We start from the raw sequence: 21,136 nt of genomic DNA, 5'->3' as shown, positions 1-21,136 counted from the left end.
ACTCTGAGCTCAGTCCTCAGTTTGAAAAATGTTTTGGTTTCTATCTGGATTTTCTCTCCCTGAATTACGTCCTGTAAACTCTTTCAAGACAGTAAGCTGCAGACAGTCACACCTCTCATCACAGTAGTATCCGTTTCTCATAGTCATTAACCTTCGTTGCCTGTTGTTCAATGCCTTACAAACTATTATGTTTGTCTTTTCTCATTGCTTGTGATTGTCAGGTAAGAGATAAATCCATTCCTTGTTAATTTACCCTGGATAGAAGCAGTTCTATGCGAAGATTTAAAATTTTATTAAATAGGCATTTAATCTTATCTAGTGTATTTTTTATGGCACACACTGTAGTCTTCATCTCAATAAACTCAATTTGGTTCTTTGAGTCAAATAACCAAAAATTAAAAAAAAAACAACACAATAATTTCGTCAGGCTTTTCCACTTCATATATTCTTTGTATGTGGAAGAGATAATAATTTAGTCAGCACTCAGTTATAACATAGAATGTATATATTATATAGATATTATATATATGTATATATATATATAAACAATTTGTCACAAGAAAGATAAACACAAGATGTATTTTGAGTGCAGGTAGTTAAGACAATTGAGATATGAGAGAGCAGAAAACAAATAAAATATAATGACCTCAAAGAATATAGTCTCTGACACAGTAAACAAGACTTACAAATAGGACAGAGCTGAAAAGAGAAGAGTAGAATGAAACAGATGCTAAAATATGCTAAACATTGAAGTGTTACTTTTCTTTCCTAATTTATATAATTAATATTTAATCTAAACAACTAAGCTTAAATTTATTTTTACAGATTTGCCATTTGGTAGCCTCTATACCCTTTGGTATGCCCCACCAGTGAGGCATGACATTTCTAAGCATTTCATGCAGTACTCCATGAATTATTAGCATTTCCTTTCTGGCTTATGGGAAGACAAAGTCACTATGGATGATGACTGCAGCCATGAAATGAGAAGATTCTTGCTTTTTAGAAGGAAGACTTTGACAAACCTAGCGCTGTGATGTGCGGTGCTTTGTTGCTCAGTTGTGTCTGACTCTTTGCGACCCCATGGACTGTAGCCCACCAGGCACCTCTGTCCATGGGGATTCTCCAGGCAATAATACTGTAGCGGGTTGCTATGCCCGCCTCCAGGGGATCTTCCTGAACCAGGAATGGAACTGAGGTCTCTTGCATTGCAGGTGGATTCTTTACCAGCTGAGCTACCAGGGAAGCCCAGACAAACCTAGATAGCATATTAAAAAGCAAAGACATCACTTTGCTAACAAAAGTCCTTATTGTCAAAGCTATGGTCTTTCTAGTAGTCATGAACAGATGTGAGCTGTTCAGTCATTCAGTTGTGCCCAACTCTTGCGACCCCATGGACTTCAGCATACCACGCTTCCCTGTCCTTCACTGTCTCCTGGAGTTTGCTCAAACCTACATCCACTGAGTCAGTGATACCATCCAAACATCTCATTCTCTATCATCCCCCTCTCCTCCTGCCTTCAATCCTTCCCAGCATCAGAGTCTTTTCCAATGAGTCAGCTCTTCACATCAGATGGCCAAAGTATTGGAACTTCCCAACTTCAGCCATCAGTCCTTCAATGAATATTCAGGGTTAATTTATTTTAGGATTGACTGGTCTGATCTCCTTGCTGTCCAAGGGACTCTCAAGAGTCTTCTACAGCACCACAGTTCAAAGGCATCAATTTTTTGGGACTCAGCCTTTTTATCTGTCCAGATTTCACATCCATACTTGACTACTGGAAAAAATATAGCTTTGAATATATGGACCTTTGTAGGCAAAGTAATGTCTCTGCTTTTTAAGACTCTGTCTATGTTTGTCATAGCTTTTCTTCTAATGAGTAAGTGTCTTTTGATTTCATGGCTGCAGTCACAATCCACAGTGATTTTGGAGCCCAAGAAAATAAAGTTTCTCACTATTTCCATTGTTTCCCCATCTATTTGCATTGACATGATAGGACCAAATGCAAATCAATCCTGAATACTTATTGGAAGGATTGATGCTGAAGCTGAAGCTCCAATATGCAAAGAGAGAACTCACTGAAAAAGACTGATGCTGGGAAAGATTGAAGGCAAAAGAAGAAGAGGGTGGCGGAAAATGAGATTGTTGGATGGCATCACCAATTCAATGGACATGAACTTGGGTGAACTCCAGGATATGGTGAGAGATAGGGTGGCCTGGCATGTTGCAGTTCATGGGGTCAAAAAGAGTCAGACAACATGCCACTGTCTATAAGGAGGACTGATCCTGAATCTGAAGCTCCAATATTTTGGCCACCTGATGCAAACAGCCGACTCATTGAAAAAGATCCCAATGCTGAAAAAGACTGAAAGCAAAAGGAGAATGGGGTGGCAGAGGATGAGATAGTTAGACAGCATTATCAACTCAATGAACAAGAGTTTAAGCAAACTCCAGGAGATAATGAAGGACTAGGGAGTGTGGTGTGCTACAGTCCATGTGGTCACAAAGAGTTGGACATGACTTAGCAACTGAACAAAAACAAAACTTATAAGACATTACTTTGATTAAAAACAAAAAAAAAAAGTAAAAATAGTTTCTGCTTTTGCCCTCCAAAAATTAGGATTACTTCTCAAAAGCCATGAAGACATGGCACAGGGGAAATAAATATCCATAATGCAAACTACAAAACTATTATCAAGCATATGAAAGTTCTGAATATGAAAAAATATGATACTTTATTATTCTGGAAATTTTTGATTCCATGAATTTAATCATGACACAATAGTACACATAGGAGTATGAAGAGAAACTAAAGAGCCTCTTGATAAAAGTAAAAAAGGAGAGTGTAAAAGTTGGCTTAAAATTCAAAATTCAAAAAACTAAGATCACAGTATCCAGTCCCATCACTTCATGGCAAATAGATGGGGAAATGATGGAAACAGTGAGAGACTTTATTTTCTTGGTCTCCAAAATTACTGCAGATGGTGACTGCAGCCATGAAATCAAAAGACACTTGCTCCTTGGAAGAAAGCTATGATCAACCTAGATACCATATTACAATGCAAAGATATGACTTATCCAACAAAGGTCCGTATAGTCAAAGCTAAGGTTTTTCCAGTAGTCAAGTACAGATGTGAAACCTGGACAATGAAAAAGGCTGCATCCCGAAGAATTAATGCCTTTGAACTGTGGCACTGTAGAAGAGTCTTGAGAGTACCTTGGACAGCAGGGAGATCAAACCAGTCAATCCTAAAAGAAATTAGCCCTGAATATTCATTGAAAGGACTAACACTGAAGCTGAAGCTCCAATACTTTGGCCACCTGATGTGAAGAACTGACTCCTTAAAAAAGACCCAGATGCTGGGAAAGATTGAAGGCAGGAGGAGAAGGGGACGACACAGGATGAGATGTTTGGATGGCATCACCAATTCAATGGACATGAGCTTGAGCAAACTCCAGGAGACAGTGAAAGATAGGGAAGCCTGGCATGCTGCAGTCCGTGGGGTCGCAAAGAGTGGGACACGACTGAACACTGAACTGAACTGAACTGAGCATGTCTTGGCTATTGTAAATAGCCTGAAATGAACTACTGGGGTACATGTATGTTTTGAAATTAGAGTTTCTCCAGATAAATGCCCTGATAGGATTGCTGGATCATATGGTAATTCTATTTTTGTTTTTCAAGGTACTTCTATATTGTTACCACAGGGGCTATAATAATTTATATTTTCACTAACAGTGTAAGAGGGTTCCCTTTTCTCCACACCCTCTCCAACCTAGACAGCATATTAAAAGGAAGAGACATTACTTTGCTGACAAAGGTCCATCTAATCAAAGCTATGGTTTTTCCAGTAGTCATGTATGGATGTGAGAGTTGGACAATAAAGAGGGCTGAGCACTGAAGAATTGATGCTTTTGAACCGTGGTGTTGGGGAAGACTCTTGAGAGTCCCTTGGACTGCAAGGAGATCCAATTAGCCAACCCAAAAGGAGATAACCCTGAATATTCATTGGAAGGACTGATACTGAAGCTGAAAGTCCAATACTTTGGCTACCTGATAGAAAGAGCTGGCTCATTAGAAAAGACCCTGATGCTGGGAAAGATTGAAGGCAGGAGAAGAAGTAGACAGAAGATGGAAGTGGAAGAAGAAGAAGAAGATGAGACAATTGGATGGCATCACCAACGCTATGGACATGAGTTTGAGCAAGTTTTGGGAGTTGGTGATGGACAGGGAAGCCTCACATGCTGTAGTCCATGGGGTTGCAAAGAGTTGGACATGACTGAGCAACCGAACAAGGAACAGAAACTTAGCATGATTAGCATTTGAATTAGAAAGAACACTTATATTAGAGTTGCACAGAGTTGGGCACGACTGAGTGACTGAACTGAACTCCAGTCTTTACTATTTATAGTTATTTTAGTGATGGCCATTCTGATTCATGTGAGGTAATATCTCATGGTAGGTTTGATTTACATTTCTCTGATAATTAGCAATGTTGAGTATCTTATTATACGCTTGTTGATCATCTGTATGTCTTCTTTGGAGAAAATAAGTCTGTTTAGGTCTTCTGCCCATATTTTGATTGGGTTGTTGTTTTGTGTTGCTGAGTTGTATGACCCACTTGTGCATTTTGGAAATTAAGCCCTCATCGGCCACATAATTTGCAGATATTTTCTCCCAGTGCATTGGTTGACTTTTCCTTTTGTTTATGGTTTTCTTTGCTGTGCAAAAGCTTATGAAATTGATTAGGTCCCATTTTTGTTGTTGTTGTTGTTTTCCTATTGCCTTAGGAGATTGACCTAAGAAAACATCGATACAATTTACATCAGAGAACGTGTTGCCTATGTTCTCTTCCAGGAGTTTTATGATGTCCTGTCTTATATTTAAGTCTTTAAGCCATTTTGAGTTTATTGTCCATCTGTTCAGTTCAGTTGCTCAGCTGTGTCCAACTCTTTGTGACCCCACGGATTGCAGCATGCCAGGCCTCCCTGTCCATCACCAACTCCTGGAGTTTATTTTGGTTTACTGATACATGTGTTGTGGCCCAACTTTTCCATCACTACTTGTCAAAGAGACTGTCTTTGCTCCATTGTATATTCTAATGTTCTAATGTATATCCTAAATTTGTGAATAGCTCTTGAAGTTTATATTAATGTATCCTTATAATTTCAGAAACATAAATGAAGCTATAAAGTCATGGAGCTTCTTCTCAATATCTCCTTCAATACCCTTTAGTAAACTATACAGCACCAAAACATCATGTGAAGATGGACTTTTTAGCTGGAATATTGACCTGTAAGTTGATTTTATCATACTGTTGTGCTTTTTACTAAAATCTGTTGGAAAAAATTCTAAACACCATAATTTTAAATATATTTCCAATAAATGTTCTATGTTAGAAAAATGTTAGGAACATATTGTATTTTTTTCTTTTAGAAAAATAATGATAACTTTAGATTTTTAACAGATTCAAAATCTACTTTTAATTACTACAATCTCATTTTTAAAACAGAGTATTAAGGAAATTTTGGAAAATGCATATAGCATATCAGGTAATAGATTAAATTTTCTGCAATATATATATTTTGATTTTTCTCATCTTTGTCAATCATATATTAAAGTTCATTAATATTTCAAAATAAACCTAAAGAATATGTTAGTGTGATTTTTTTTGATAACTTGAGTCAATTGAATTGAATGTTCTGAAAATAATGGACAATCTTAGACATTATATTTGATATTTTTGCACTAATAATTATACTGAGAAATAATATTTGACATAAATGACATTATTGGAATAGTATAGCAGCTAATTAAGCTATATGGCCAGGAGAAATATCAATAACCTCAGATATGCAGGTGACACCACCCTTATGGAAGAAAGTGAAGACGAACTAAAAAGCCTCTTGATGAAAGTGAAAGAGGAAAGGGAAAAAGTTGGGTTAAAGCTCAACATTCAGAAAACTAAGATCATGGCATCTGGTCCCAACACTTCATGGCAAATAGATGGGGAAACAGTGGAAACAGTGTCAGACTTTATTTGGGGGGTGCTCCAAAATCACTGCAGATGGTGACTGCAGCCATGAAATTAAAAGACGCTTACTCCTTGAAAGAAAAGTTATGACCAACCTAGACAGCATAATAAAAAGCAGAGACATTACTTTGCCAATAAAGGTCTGTTTAGTCAAGGCTATGGTTTTTCCAGTGGTCATGTATGGATGTGAGAGTTGGACTGTGAAGAAAGCTGAGCGCCAAAAAATTGATGCTTTTGAACTGTGGTGTTGGAGAAGACTCTTGAGAGTCCCTTGGACTGCAAGGAGATCCAACCAGTCCATCCTAAATGAGATCAGTCCTGGGTGTTCATTGGAAGGACTGATGCTGGAGCTGAAACTCCAATACTTTGGCCACCTCATGTGAAGAGTTGACTCACTGGAAAAGGCCCTGATGCTGGGAGGGATTGGAGGCAGGAAGAGAAGGGAAAGACAGAGGATGAGGCGGCTGGATGGCATCACCTACTCAATGGACATGAGTTTGAGTAAACTCCGAGAGTTGGTGATAGACAAGGTGGCTTGGCGTGCTGCGATTCATGGGGTCGCAAAGAGTCAGACTGAACTGAACTGAGCTGAAGCTATATGGGCATTTGAGCCATTCCCTTTTTGTTTATACATGTGTTAATGAACTTCAGTCTACATTTACATTCATGATTATGAGAGATAAAAGCAACCATTTGTTCAGTTTCCTTTTCTAGAAAATGGCTCACAGTAATGCTATTTGTCCAACTCCTGTGTTTTTTAAAGAATTAGCATGATAAAAGCAGGCATGATAATGCAGATTTAACAATATTTTTCCTGTTATCGGATACTGATCTCATTTGACTTTATTTTTTAACAATATTCTGTCTCCTAGATTCTATGAATCATGAGATATCTTCATACAACATTTGTTCAAGAAATTACATTCCCACTACATGGCACTTAAAACCCCAAGGTTTTTTATCTTATCAAAGAAATTGTAGATCTTGGTAACCCTAGTGTGAATCTTTAAAATATTACAGCAACACATTGAACCTTTAGATAGTTGGTAGAAGTGTTAAGCTTTTGATTTCAAATATACTACAAAAGCACTTTGCATTCAGTTGTTTATTCAGTTGTAAAAGGATTTCAGAAGTTGAACACCCTTGGATTTTGCTTACACACCCACCACCCTCACCATTCCGTCGCTTTCACCCTGTTCAATTACATCTAAGCAATTATAATCATATACTTGAGGAGCGACATCTTTTATCTTTTATCTATACTTTTGATAACTAAGGAAAATAAAAGACACTCTCCCATACATGGCATAATAAAAGTGTGCATGAAATTCAAGGACCCTGTAGACCTGCTCAAGAACCTTTCCCAGAGCTTTCTCAGCGTCCCAGACTGCAGCTGACCCTGGGTCAGATAATCACCAGTTACTTTACTGCCTCAGGTGGGAACTCCATCCATGTTTAAATTTAATTCTGAAATGTCTGATAGCCCGCTCCTCTTTCCCAGGCCCTACCACCTCACCCTTGCAGGCCCTGGGTACTTTCAGATTATTTTCTGAACCATGTTGCTCCCAGCACACATACCTCATTCCTTTTTTTTTCTTAGTTACACATAAGATATGTGAACTTTTCTTTACAATCCATCCATCTCTGTAGCCTTCATATATTGTTCTCTGTTTCCTCTCCCTGATCTAAAGTTCCACTTTTTTTTTCCTGTTTCCAGCCCTAATACACACACTTTAAAATATTTCCATTCTGATTCATATCAATGTATGGCAAAAAACCACTACAATATTATAAAGTAATTAGCCTCCAACTAAAATAAATAAATTAAAAAAAAATATTTCCATTATCGAGACTTCCTTAGCTACTCAGTGATAAAGAAGCTGCCTGCCAATGCAGGAGACATGGGTTTGATCTCTGTCTGTAAGATCCCATATGCTATAGAGTAACTAAGCCCATGTACCACAACTATTAAGCCTGTGCTCTAAGGCCTGGGAGCTGAAACTACCGAAGCTTGCATTCCCTAGAGCCCATGCTCTGCAAGGAGAAGCCACTGCAATCAGAAGCCCTCGAACCACAACTAGGGAGTAGCCCCTGCTCACTGCAACTAGAGAAAAGCCCAGAAGCAACCAAGACCCAGAACAGCCAAAAATAAATAAATATAATTATTTAAAAAACTATTTCCATTGTGTGCATTAGAACTCCCTTACCAAGACTACTGGATAAAGAGTACTTTCTGGAGTCCTTTCAAGGCAAAACTGTTCACTCTCCCACACTCCAGGTTACTCCTCTGTGTTCCTTGGAGCTACTCTGAGTTTACTCATTTTATAAGTCACTTCTACTTTGAGGCTGGCTCATTTCTACCATCCATGAAGCCTTATCAATATCAGCTGTAGCATCAGTGTCTAAGAACACTGCCTGCCTACAATAGCCTAGCCATTAAAACATGTGCCTTTTGTGATACAGATTTCTATTCTGGGAGAAAAGAGTATGTACAAATATCCATTAAGTTTTGACACAAACTGTGAATGAATACTTACTATGGATACAATAACTCTATTGTATAATTCTACTTGGTGTGCTGAGTGAAAAATCAATAGCCATATAATAAACACACTTACAACAATGATGTCTTCTATTAGAAAATATACTTTAAGTCACTGTTTATATCACTGAAATTGATTTCTGCAAAAGCCTATTTCTTCTCAGTAACCTCAAGCTAAATAACTACAACACTACTCTACCTTACAATATTTTAAAATTAATTACAACATCTGTATTCATGCTGGCCACATTTATATCTATATGGCATAAATATTATTTATACACTTGATTAGTCAATATAACCTAAATCCTATTATCAGAGGTAGACTATAATGGTACAACTTATTTCTACAGAAGTCTTTTTCTTAACCTCATCTACAAGCAATATTGGAAATAGGCAGTTATTATTTGTGCAACTCTTAAGCTAAAGATATTTTCATATAACCTTTTATTCTCTCTAAGACAATCTTGGACAAAAGATGTACCTTGGGCTAATTTGTCTAGCATTCTCAACATATCAACGCACTAATTTTTCAAGTAACTGAAAAAATATAAATATTAATTTTAATCTCACAAAGCAATAAAATGATATATTTAATGATTGCTTTTTACATTAATTATAACATGTTATATTTAAAACACTAAGAAATGCTCTTTATGTTTTATTTTGTTCTTACTAACTTTGTCCAGAATCACACCATCACATTGTGCCAACTCTTTGGTCTGTTAATTTTACAATGGCCCCTGGCCAAACCCAAACACAATAACATGCTTATCCAAACAGCCAGAGAAATATGTCAAAACATCTATTGTTCTGGAAACTACTGCCTCTCTCTCTCTCTCTCTGTCTTTCTCTCTTTCTCTTTCTTCTGAAAATTAAAGGTATCCTGTTCTCCTATTCTCTAAGCTTTCATAAAGTCAACTTTAGTTGAGTCAAAGGCTAAAGATTTTAGCAAACACATGGAGTTTGTCCACTAGTTCCAGATCATGGTATATCTTGACTTCTAGAAACTTACAAACAACTACTTGTACTTCTTAACTGGTGTCTTAAAAAACAAGGGGGGAAAATACTCCTTGAATCAGACTTCTTAATGATATTTGTGAACACTGACTCACTTTGAACCCAGTCATCCACTACTCAGGATAATATTTTTAAATGCACACAATCAAATTATGAGGTTTTACAAAAGAAACCAGTATTATTTAAACAAAGCTTTATCCATGTATGCTTTGTGAGTGAGTCTAAGTAGTCAAGGATAAACTCAATTCATGTGCATTTCAAATAATGCTCTGACATGAAAAACCTTAATCCAATTATCCAGTTAACAAAATCACATGAAAAAATATATATAATTTTATCTTAAATGTACTGCGAAACTCAAAACAAAAGGAAATAATATATTATTCTTCAGGACACCATAGTTTAAATCAGTGAGCCATGAACATACATAGAAATGGATCTTAGAAAACACAATGATATGATGATTTAGTCGCTAAGTCATATCCGATTTTTACAACCCCATGGACTGTAGAACGCCAGGCTCCTCTGTCCATGGAATTCTCGTCAAGAATACTGGAGGCGGCTGCCATTCCCTTCTCCAGGGAATATTCCTGACCCAGGGATCGAAACCCAGTCTCCTGCACTGCATGCAGGCAGATTCTTTACCACTAAACCACCAGGGAAGCCTCACAGGATAAACATATTCATACCTTTATGGCAGTGGATGCGATTTGAATGTGGTGAAGTCTCCGAAGGGTGCTGTCCCTGTCAATGAAATAGGAAGCAGCCAGTTGATGTAGGGTCTCCAGAGTAACCGAGGAGCTATTGGTGCTGGGGTCACTTCCTTCAGATCGTTTGCTCAGCTTCCGCTTGTCCACAAAAATTGTGAGTGACTCCTCTCCTGCATGAATAATACTTTATATTATTCCATTTACCACTTAAAATCAATGTTTACATTACCTGCAAGTGAAGAACCTTAGATTATAACCATTATGAAACAAAAGAGTGACAAATAACAAATGGGCAGGGAGTTTTGTTTACATTTTTGTTCGCAAATACTTCACACATACCTAAAAAGTACCCGGGATGCTGATGGTTGTAAATACATATTTAGTAAGCATTGAATAGCAAGCTTTTGTGGAACTTTTCCTCTAGATTTTATTGACTTTTTCATATAGTTTAGCTTATCTAACACTAATGTGGCTCCAAAGCAAATTAAGATAAGAAAATATGTAAAACAAACAATAGTTACTACAGATCATTATGGCAAATGGAAACTTGACCAAGCATATTAAAAAATGTTGTTTAGTTGCTAAGTCATGTCCGACTCTTGGATTTCTCAGGCAAGAATTCTGGAAAGGGTGGCCAATTCCTTCTCCAGGGGATCTTCCAGATGGAAGGCTCAAACCTGCATTTCCTGATTGGCAAGCAGATTCTTTACCACTGAGCCACCAGGGAAGCCCACTTCAAAACATTAGCTGTTTTCAAATGTATCTTTAAAATGCAAAGAAAACATATAAATGCTTATATAGTTATATAAATATGTGTATTAGGCTCAGAGGTTATCATGAGAAATGCTTGGCTGGATGAAACACAAGCTGGAATCAAGATTGCTGGGAGAAATATCAATAACCTCAGGGATTCAGATGAAACCACCCTTATGGCAGGAAGCAAAGAATTAAAGAGCCTCTTGATGAAAGTGAAAGAGGAGAGTGAAAAAGTTGGCTTAAAGCTCAACATTCAGAAAACTAAGATCATGGCATCTGGTCCCATCACTTCATGGCAAATAAATGGGGAAACCATGGAAACAGTGAGAGACTTTATTTTGGGGGGCTCCAAAATCACTGCTGATGGTGACTGAAGCCATGAAATTAAAAGACACTTGCTCCTTGGAAGAAAAGTTATGACCAACCTAGACAACATGTTAAAAAGCAGAGACATTACTTTGCCAACAAAAGTCCATCTAGTCAAAGCTGTGGTTTTTTCAGTTGTCATGTGTGGATGTGAGAGTTGGACTATAAAGAAAGCTGAGCACAGAAGAATTGATGCTTTTGAACTGTGGTGTTGGAGAAAACTCCTGAGAGTCCCTTGGACTGCAAGGAGATCCAACCAGTCCATCTTAAAGAAATCAGTCCTGAATATTCATTGGACAGATTGATGCTGAAGCTGAAATTCCAATACCTTTGCCACCTGATGTGAAGAACTGACTCATTTAAAAAGACCCTGATACTGGGAAAGATTGAAGGCGGGAGGAGAAGGGGATGGCAGAGGATGAGATGGTTGAATGGCATCATGGACTCCAAGGACATGGTGATGGACATTGGTGATGGACAAGGAGGCCTGGCGTGCTGCAGTTCATGGGGTCGCAAAGAGTCGGAGATGACTGAGTGACTGAATTGAACTGAAGCTCAGTGGTTTCTCGCATGCCGCAGTCCATTGGGTCACAAAAAGTTGGACACGACTGAGCAACTAAACAACAACAAATACATGGCATTAAATATTACAGCATTGTGTGTTAATAGCTCTGTAGAAATCACTAACCTCCATGGGAGCTTTAGGTACTTGACCCTCTAAGGTGAAATTTAAAGTTAAGCAAATTACAGTTAAGCTGTAGTTTTCAACGTTTGAATGTTGATTACAAAAGTGTCAATGCCATTTAAGTCTAACATTAAGAACTTGCCATCCTCAGACTTCCGGATTCTTGGATCATCTAGCATATAATTGTCAGACTTGAAGCTTGTTCTCATTCTTTCAGAAACCCATCTGTTCAGGTGGCATTATGCCCATTGACAAATTGGCAAGCCAGTTTCCTAAAAGACCAAATAAGATTTCTAGCAAAAGAAGAGCTTGCTTATCTTCTCCAAATTAAAAATAATGCCAATTTTAAAATAACACAGTCTAGTGACCACCTAATTTTAAGTGACATTTTGTACTTCCCTGCAAGAGATCAGGTAAGTTGGTATCAGAAATAAGGTGTCAACAATGTTATTTCAAGAAAGTTGCACTCTCAGTTTGTATTTGGACCTCAGCATGCCAAAGCAGGAGATGTAAGAGACGTGGGTTGATCTCTGGGTCTGGAAGATCCCCTGGAGAAGAAAATGACAACTCACACCTATATTCTTGCCTGGAAAATTCCATGGACAGAGGCGTCTGGTGGGCTACATTCTGGAGGGTCACAAAAAGTGAGATACAACTGAGTGCGCATGTGCGTGTGTGCACACACACACACACACACACACATCCTGGAAATCAATCAGACTAGAATTACTGAAAGGAAAAAAAAAAAAACCTTTAAAAACTTGAATGAGTGGATCAAATTATCAACAGCGTTAAGTCATTTGCATGGTAACCAGCCTTCAGATGGGAACATCTGAAAGCAAAAAAGAAATATTTATGTCAAATACTATAAGGAAAAAAAAAAAACAAAACAGCAATCATTTACACCCAAAGGGAAGGATGAACTGTTTTGGAAATCTGGTCTCACTGAATCTGAGACCAACTCACACATGTACCTAAGCAAACATCTTGCACATGGAGACAGAAAGATCAGTGCCCTTATCTTCTTATGATCTAAGAAGTCATAACGCAGCTGAATGACACATGCAAGTGCTATGATCTGAAGGTTTGTGTCTCACAAAATTCATGTGCTGAAATTCTGTCCTTCTAGGATCATGGTATTAGGAGGTGGGGTCTGTGGGACATGCCTGGGTTATGAGAGCAGAACCCTCAGGAATGGAAGTCACGCCTTTGTAAAGGAGTCCCCCAAGAGATGCTTTGTCGCTCCTGCAATGCGAAGATACAAGGGAAAATCCGTGACTGGAAGAGAGCCCTCACTCAACCATCTTGGCATTCTGCTCTCTGACTTCTAGCTTCCAGAACTTTGAACAAGACGTTTCTGCTGTTTACAAGTCACCCAGTTATTGGTATTTTGCTATAGCAGCCTGAACAGACTAAGACAGCAAACGGTGTCTCCTCTTAAATACAGTTAAAAACCAAACAATAAAGATATCTTGATAAAAGTAAATAAAAAAGAAAGAAAAATTAAACATCTCTTCAGGCCAAAATTATTACATCAGAAAACAAAATAGACTGAATAGTGCTGAAGACTAAAACTTGCAAATCTCTTTAACTGCAACACTTTTCATAAAGCAGAACATAGAAGATACAGGTTAAAATATACATATGCTGACAATGTTATGAGACTCCAGAACATGTTTCCTAGACCTAGATATATTCAGTGGGGGTATAAATGCAATGATAGAGATCTACACAACCTACATAATAAGATATATCATCTAGCGAAATATGAAACCTTATAATAATAAAGAGGAAATGAAAATTTCTTCTCAAGAGAACATAGAACATATTGGCCATATATTGCATGAAAAAATCCTTAGCAAATTTCAAAAGTCTGAAAAAAGAAATCAGTTGAGAAAGTTTTTCTCCTTGATGACTCTAGATAAGCTCTTATGAGCTTGTTTTGACTAGACTCTTTCTATGGGCATTTGTCAGTTCAATTTTAGGAAGAATTCTGTCAAGTCACTTTAGCAAGAATCCCCTACCCTGAACATTTGATCGTCTATAATAGCTAACCAAATTCCTCATCCTTCACCATCTCCCTGGTGACATTTAGTAACCCTGGGCTGCCTCCAGCAAGATTCCTGTTAGGTCGCTTTAAAAAGAATTATTCTGCCTTCTCTGTAATATTCTATCTACCAACACTTCTACTCTGCTCATAGACTAAATGCACCATTTTCCTGGTTCCGTTCATAATTAAGCACAATCTCCCCTGCTATACAACTCTCTTGTAGGAGGCCCCATGCATAAAGTCTGCCTTATTGTTCTTTATCAAATGTCCAGATAATTGTTTCTTTAACACACTTACTGATTACAATATACTAAAATTAAAAATTGATAGAACATTATTTTGAATTTCCTATGGATAGATATTCTATTATATAATTCTTATGTAATAGGATAAATTAAAGAAAAATAACAAATATTCTAAGAAAAACTGAGGAAAATATAATACAATCAAGCAAAGATGGGCTCAATAAAGGACAGAAATGGTTATGGACCCAACAGAAGCAGAAGATATTAAGAAGAGGTGGCAAGAATACACAGAAGAACTGTACAAAAAAGATCTTCATGACCCAGATAATCATGATGGTGTGATCACTCACCTAGAGCCAGACATCCTGGAATGTGAAGTCAAGTGGGCCTTAGGAAGCCTCACTACAAACAAAGCTAGTGGAGGTGATGGAATGCCAGTTGAGCTATTTCAAATCCTAAAAGATAATGTTTTGAAAGTGCTGCACTCAATATGCCAGCAAATTTGGAAAACTCAGCAGTGGCCACAGGACTGGAAAAGGACAGTTTTCATTCCAATACCTAAGAAAGGCAATGCCAAAGAATGTCCAAAGTACTGTACAATTGCGCTCATCTCACATGCTAGCAAAGGAATGCTCAAAATTCTCCAAGTCAGGCTTCAGCAGTATGAGAACCGTGAACTTCCAGCTGTTCAAGCTGCCTTTAGCAAAGGCAGAGGAACTAGAGATCAAATTGCCAACATCCGCTGGATCATCGAAAAAGCAAGAGAGTTACAAAAAACCATCGATTTCTGCTTTATTGACTAAGCCAAAGCCTTTGACTGTGTGGACCCAATAAATTGTGGGAAATTCTTCAAGAGATGGGAATACCAGACCACCTGACCTGCCTCTTGAGAAACCTATATGCAGGTCAGGAAGCAACAGTTGGAACTGGACATGGAACAGCAGACTGGTTCCAAATAGGAAAAGGAGTACGTCAAGGCTGTATATTGTCACCCTGCTTATTGAACTCATATGCAGAGTACATCATGAGAAACTCTGGGCTGGATGAAGCACAAGCTGGAATCAAGATTGCTGGGAGAAATATCAATAACCTCAGATATGCAGAAGACACCACCCTTATGGCAGAAAGTGAAGAAGAACTAAAGAGCTTCCTGATGAAAGTGAAAGAGAAGAGTGAAAAAGCAGGCTTAAAGCTCATCATTCAGAAAACTAAGATCATGACATCCAGTCCCATCAGTTCATGGCAAATAGATGGGGAAACAATGGAAACAGTGACAGACTTTATTTTGGGGGGCTCCAAAATCACTGCAGAAGGTGACTGCAGCCATGAAATTAAAAGACGTTTACTCCTTGGAAGGAAAGTTATAACCAAGCTAGACAGCATATTCAAAAGCAGAGACATTATTTTGCCAACAAAGGTCTGTCTAGTCAAGGCTATGGATTTTCCAGTAGTTATGTGTGGATATGAAAATTGGATTATAAAGAAAGCTGAGCACTGAAAAATTGATGCTTTTAAACTGTGGTGTTGGAGAAGACTCTTGAGATTACCATGAACTGCAAGGAGATCCAACCAGTCCATCCTAAAGGAAATCAATCCTGAATGTTCATTTGAAGGACTGATATTGAAGCTGAAACTCCGATACTTTGGCCAACTGATACGAAGAACTGACTCATTTGAAAAGACCCTGATGCTGGGAAAGATTGAAGGCAGGAGGAGAGGGGGACAACAGAGGATGAGATGGTTGGATGGCATCACTGATTCAATGGACATGAGTCTGAGTAAACTCTGGGAGTGGTGATGGACAGGGAGGCCTAATGTGCTGCCGTCCATGAGGTTGCAGAGTGGGACACGACTGAGCGACTGAACTGAAAGAACTGATACATAAGTTCATCACAATTCTATGTAAAAATATTCAGATTTGAAAAGTGATATATTATTCAATCAACCAAAATTTTGTGTTCAAATGTAGTTTCATTCTCATTAACATTTTTAAAGCCAGCTGTAGCTCATAAGCATGACATGAGTGCCAAAGGACATCCACCCATTTTGTAAAAGCTAAATGTGATTTTCAAGTGATTCAACACTCTGAGTCCATTAGAAAGTGAAAAGGATTAATGATTGTAGATATAAAAAGATGTGATTATTTCACATAGAAATCATGCAGCTGTGCCTTTTACAACTAAAATGCTGTGGAGGTTTATGGACATTAAAAGCACATACTGAAGATTGCTTTCATAGAGCATGCAAAACAGAGGACTGTAAAACCACAAAAAAAATTCATGACTTTAATGTTACCCTAGGGTTAGTTCATAGGGTAAGATTAGGTATATTCCATATATTGTGGACCTCACAATTATGTATTTTTCTGTCCTGGTTTTCAAGAGTTGATTTTGTGTCCACGAGAAACAGAAATGAAAGAACTTTCATTCTATTACCTTTTCACTTGGATCTTTTCAACTTGCATTCTCACATACATTGTTTTTAGGGGTGGAAGTAATGCTTTCAAACTTTCACAACAAAAAGCAATGGAAAAGAGAATGAGTAAAAGAATCCTACAGATAAATCAATAAAATGCAGTAGTTTATTACTTGCAATTTTAATTGTGTCATGGATGCAAACATGCACACATGTATTATCGTTCAGTCGCTAAGTTATGTCCGACTCTTTGTGACCCCATGGGCTGTAGCCCATCAGGTTCCTCTGTCCATGGGATTCTCCAGGCAAGAATACTAGAGTGGATTGCCATTTCCTTCTTCAGGGGATCTTCCTGACCCAGAAATCGAACCCGCCTCTACTGCATTGGCAAGGGTATTCTTCACCACTGAGCCTCCAGGGAAGCCCACGCATGTATTAATGATCCATTGTAAAGAACAGTGAGTGACGCCCTTTAATTTGGTATCGAAAATAGAAAATGATGAGGTCAGCAGAATTCACAAGAGCCAGATGTGCCACGATTCAGTACAAGTTTTGAAACACATCAGAAAGTTATTATATTCATTTTTTATTTCTATGCCTTTGCCGTCTGCCAGTAGGATAGCATGTTCCAATGAGAGCCTTTCTCAACTTGATTCCCAGAATGAGCAGACACTCAGACCATGGGATCCATACATACTGGTGAGACATAATACTGGGGAGACACAACCAGTGTTGTATTGTGTAGTTTCAGGGCACTGAGTTTTGAGGTTATTTCTTTTTTAACTGCAATGAAGGTAACTCTCGGATGTTGGCTGTATTTTGTTTTATTTTATTTAACATTGCTACTACCCATGGACTAGTATACTGACTCCAATATATATACCATTCCACCCAGGTAAAAAAAAATGCATTTATGGCAAATATCTTCCCAGTCATTCAACTTTCTTATCCTTGAAAATCTTACTGTGAATGTCTATTTTGCTTTTGTATGAGTCTCATTTATCAAAAACTTCTATAAGAGTAGAATAACAGGAATAACCAGTGCAAATACAGTTTAAATGTAACTGTAGGTTTTATTTTTGATGTATCATTTTAGTTCAAAATTGTTATCCTATTTTTGGTAACAACAGATCATATTATTCCTTATGTTTTTCATTCCTTAAAAAATTCTCCAAGTTTTACTGTATTTTAAGTGTCTCTGTCTTTTTAAATTTTACTTCACTTTTCAGTGTTTACACTGCTAATGATCATTGTTTCCTAGCTTTCTGTGTTAAAAGGTATATCCCCTGAAGACACGAATCTTTCCACTAACATAGTGTTATAGAAAAAAGACAGGGTTTTAGATACAAATAGAAGGGGAAAAATCCAGAAAAAACAGGCTTCTGATAGGGAGCAAAGTCAAATATATAAAGATAGTAAAAAAACAGACATGTTGGCTTAATACCGTTTGGCATCTGCAAGATATTTTACGAAGAAAATAGCTAGCCTTATATAGCTTTGACAAAAAAAAAAAAAATGTTTTGCAAAACACTCTTAAAGAAAGCAACGGACGTTATGCATATGAAGTTATCCCCCCAAGTTGTCAGAAAAATTTCTAAACAAAATTGCCCAGAAACAATAGTCCCTACAGAATAACGACATGAATAAAAAGGTAACTGGAAATATACAGTTCCAAGGAGAGATGGAACAGAATACACCCTGAATGAAATAGAAGTTTCATGGAGCAGCTTACAAACAATGCTATAATGAACATTTTTGTTATGTATAGTTGCAGACTCTTGCTATTATTTTGGTAAGATTGATTCTCAGAAGTGAGATTTCTGGAGCAGTTAAATGCACTTGAAATTTATATAGATACTCTAAATAGTGCTGTTCAGACTTAATGTGCATATAAATCACCTGGAGATCTTGTTAACATGTAGATTCTGATTCATTAATCTGGGATGGAATCTGAGATTCTGCATTTCTAACAAGTTCCAAGGTGATGCTGATGCTCTTGGATCCTGGACCAGCCTCAAGTAATGAGGCTCTAAACCACAGTAAAATTTATTACCAATTTAAATGTCTGTCTTTATCAGTGACCTGTGTGTTCCTTTAACGAAGGTCCTGAATCTTTGTGCTTTTATAGGTAACTCAGTACATATTTGTCAAATGAATGGACAAGTGATTTATCTGTCCTATTAAAGTGCTATACAGAAAAACAAGAATAAATATAATTGTATTTATGAAATTCTAAAACTCAGCATTTATCTTTTGACTTAGTTGCCAGGAATGCCATTATTAAGATCAACTGACATAGCAAATTTAATTTCATTTTCTTCTTTGTTATCTTTATTATGATTTTTATAAATGGGCTCAAGTCATTTTAGTAGGTAACTGCCTTATAATAATTACATGTGAATTAACAATATTACTTTAATTTCAAAGTTTTCATCCTCTTTACCAGAGAAATGTGAGATACAGGGATAGAAATGAAAGAATAAGAGAGAGACAGAGACACAGAGAGATGACAGAGAGGTGAACTGATATAACTAATCTTAAGCAGTATGAGTTTAAGTAAATATTCAGTCTTAAATACAAATATGGAAGTGTCATTATTTTAATAATTTCTTGGAATATAAAGCTTCGGAAAATTGTTCTTTTCTTTCTTTCAATACTTTTTCTTGAACAGAATATGCATTCTAATTAAAAATGCAACTGACTATGCATTTCTAATTACTTGAAAATACATAGAAATAGTTTCATGTATTTTCAAGTAATTATTCCTATTTGGTTAAATAATAAATTATATGTATTAATACATACCTTGGTAGATTAACTTCTTTAAATTATTTCACAGATAAACTAAAATAAAAGGAATTTATGCCTCCTAAGAAGAGACAGTGAAAATGAGAAAGACAGCTATTAATCTATTTTGAAAGAAGACGGTGCATGGTATAGAATTAAAAACTATCTTTGAATATTTTCTATAGAATGTAATTTACATACAGAAAAGTGAGAATTGAGCATTTCTATAATTAAATGAGGATATTTGGATTTCCATACTTATAGGGATGCGAGAAAATAGGAAAAATAAAATCAAACTAATATTCTATCATATCCCAGCTTACTGACCTCTGTTTTTTCTTTGGCAAATAAACACACATAAAACATATATCATAAAATTTTTGAACTAAATAAACTACCTTGCAGGTATAGCTAATTATATACTATATAGTCACTGAGGTAGTATTTATTTTACATAATTACCCTAGTAAGTTAATATTACTCTGCATTTCAATCATGCATTTTTACACTCCAACAATGAAGAAAATATTTTCTATAGCTAGTAAAATTAGATATCTGACAAAATGCTTTAAGTTGAGCCATACGGTAATCCCTGATACATTCTCATAAGAAGTACTTTCAGAAAAAAAAATTCAAAAGCAAACTTGCAAGCAAAAAAATACAACTCTTTCTGCTAAAAAATTAATGATGGCTTTTAAAACTCTGTGCATTCAAAATCAAAATAGAACTGTTTTATGTTGCTGAGAATAAAAAAAAATTCTTTAAAGTTGTAAATGAACAAATCTCAATATACAATCTATTTGTTTCTAGATTGAATTTTGGTCCAATCAGAAAAACATCTCTGAGAAAAAGAGTACTTGGGAGGGAAGTTACTTTGCCTAAACTATCCTCACTGAGTCCACGTTCCTGACCCTGCCCACAGAGGTGTGGGCTGACAGACAGGTGGGTGCTGGGGAGGGACCTGGGAGTCAGTAACCCCACCTTTTCCTCATCTTCCTCTTTAGGATGTGCCTTCTGGAGCACAGAGCACCCCTGTGGTCGGCTTCTCACCTCCTTGTGTTTTCAAGAGCCATTTCACCAGGAGGTGTTCACATCCTCCAGGGACTGTGGATGGCTCAGAGCTTTACCTACGACTGCCTGGACAAGTCTTTGCAATTGTGGAGGTGAGGCTCGGGTCATATTTAAAATTACTATAAAAATTTTGATATACCATTTTTTATCAATTTTTAATTAATCTTTGATTTTCATCTCCCTTAATCCTTTGTTCTTTTCTATTGATCGAGAATCCTGGCCTGTTATTAGTGAACACCCTCTATCTGCTCAGTAAGCCAAACAATGTTAAGGTCTTTTGGTTTCCATTCACTCATTTTTTTTTCTTTTTTCGGTATTTCTGTATTCAGTACACTGATGCACTTTATTTCAGTGTTTGTCATAGATTGTATTATAATGAAATATATTATAAAAACAGTCCTGAAATATATTCCATAGCTAGAAATCAATATATCCCAGGAGTGCAATCATCTCCAA

General features: G+C 36.9%; 1 protein-coding gene across 3 annotated transcripts in view; it reads right to left on the bottom strand.

The window, feature by feature from the left end:
* Positions 1 to 21,136, bottom strand: part of BRINP3 (BMP/retinoic acid inducible neural specific 3) — a 454,878-nt gene that overhangs the window by 199,454 nt on the left and 234,288 nt on the right. For all 3 annotated transcript variants that reach the window (XM_043924282.1, XM_043924284.1, XM_043924283.1), the window contains exon 4: positions 10,285 to 10,475. In XM_043924282.1, coding sequence (XP_043780217.1) covers positions 10,285 to 10,475 — 191 coding nt within the window. The remainder of the gene's footprint in view (positions 1 to 10,284; positions 10,476 to 21,136) is intronic.

The sequence above is a fragment of the Cervus elaphus genome, chromosome 14 (genome assembly GCF_910594005.1).
Source record: "Cervus elaphus chromosome 14, mCerEla1.1, whole genome shotgun sequence".
NCBI classification, from domain to species: domain Eukaryota; kingdom Metazoa; phylum Chordata; class Mammalia; order Artiodactyla; family Cervidae; genus Cervus; species Cervus elaphus.
The sequence above is the reverse complement of the archived record's forward strand: the minus strand, read 5'-3'. Positions and strand labels throughout refer to the sequence as shown.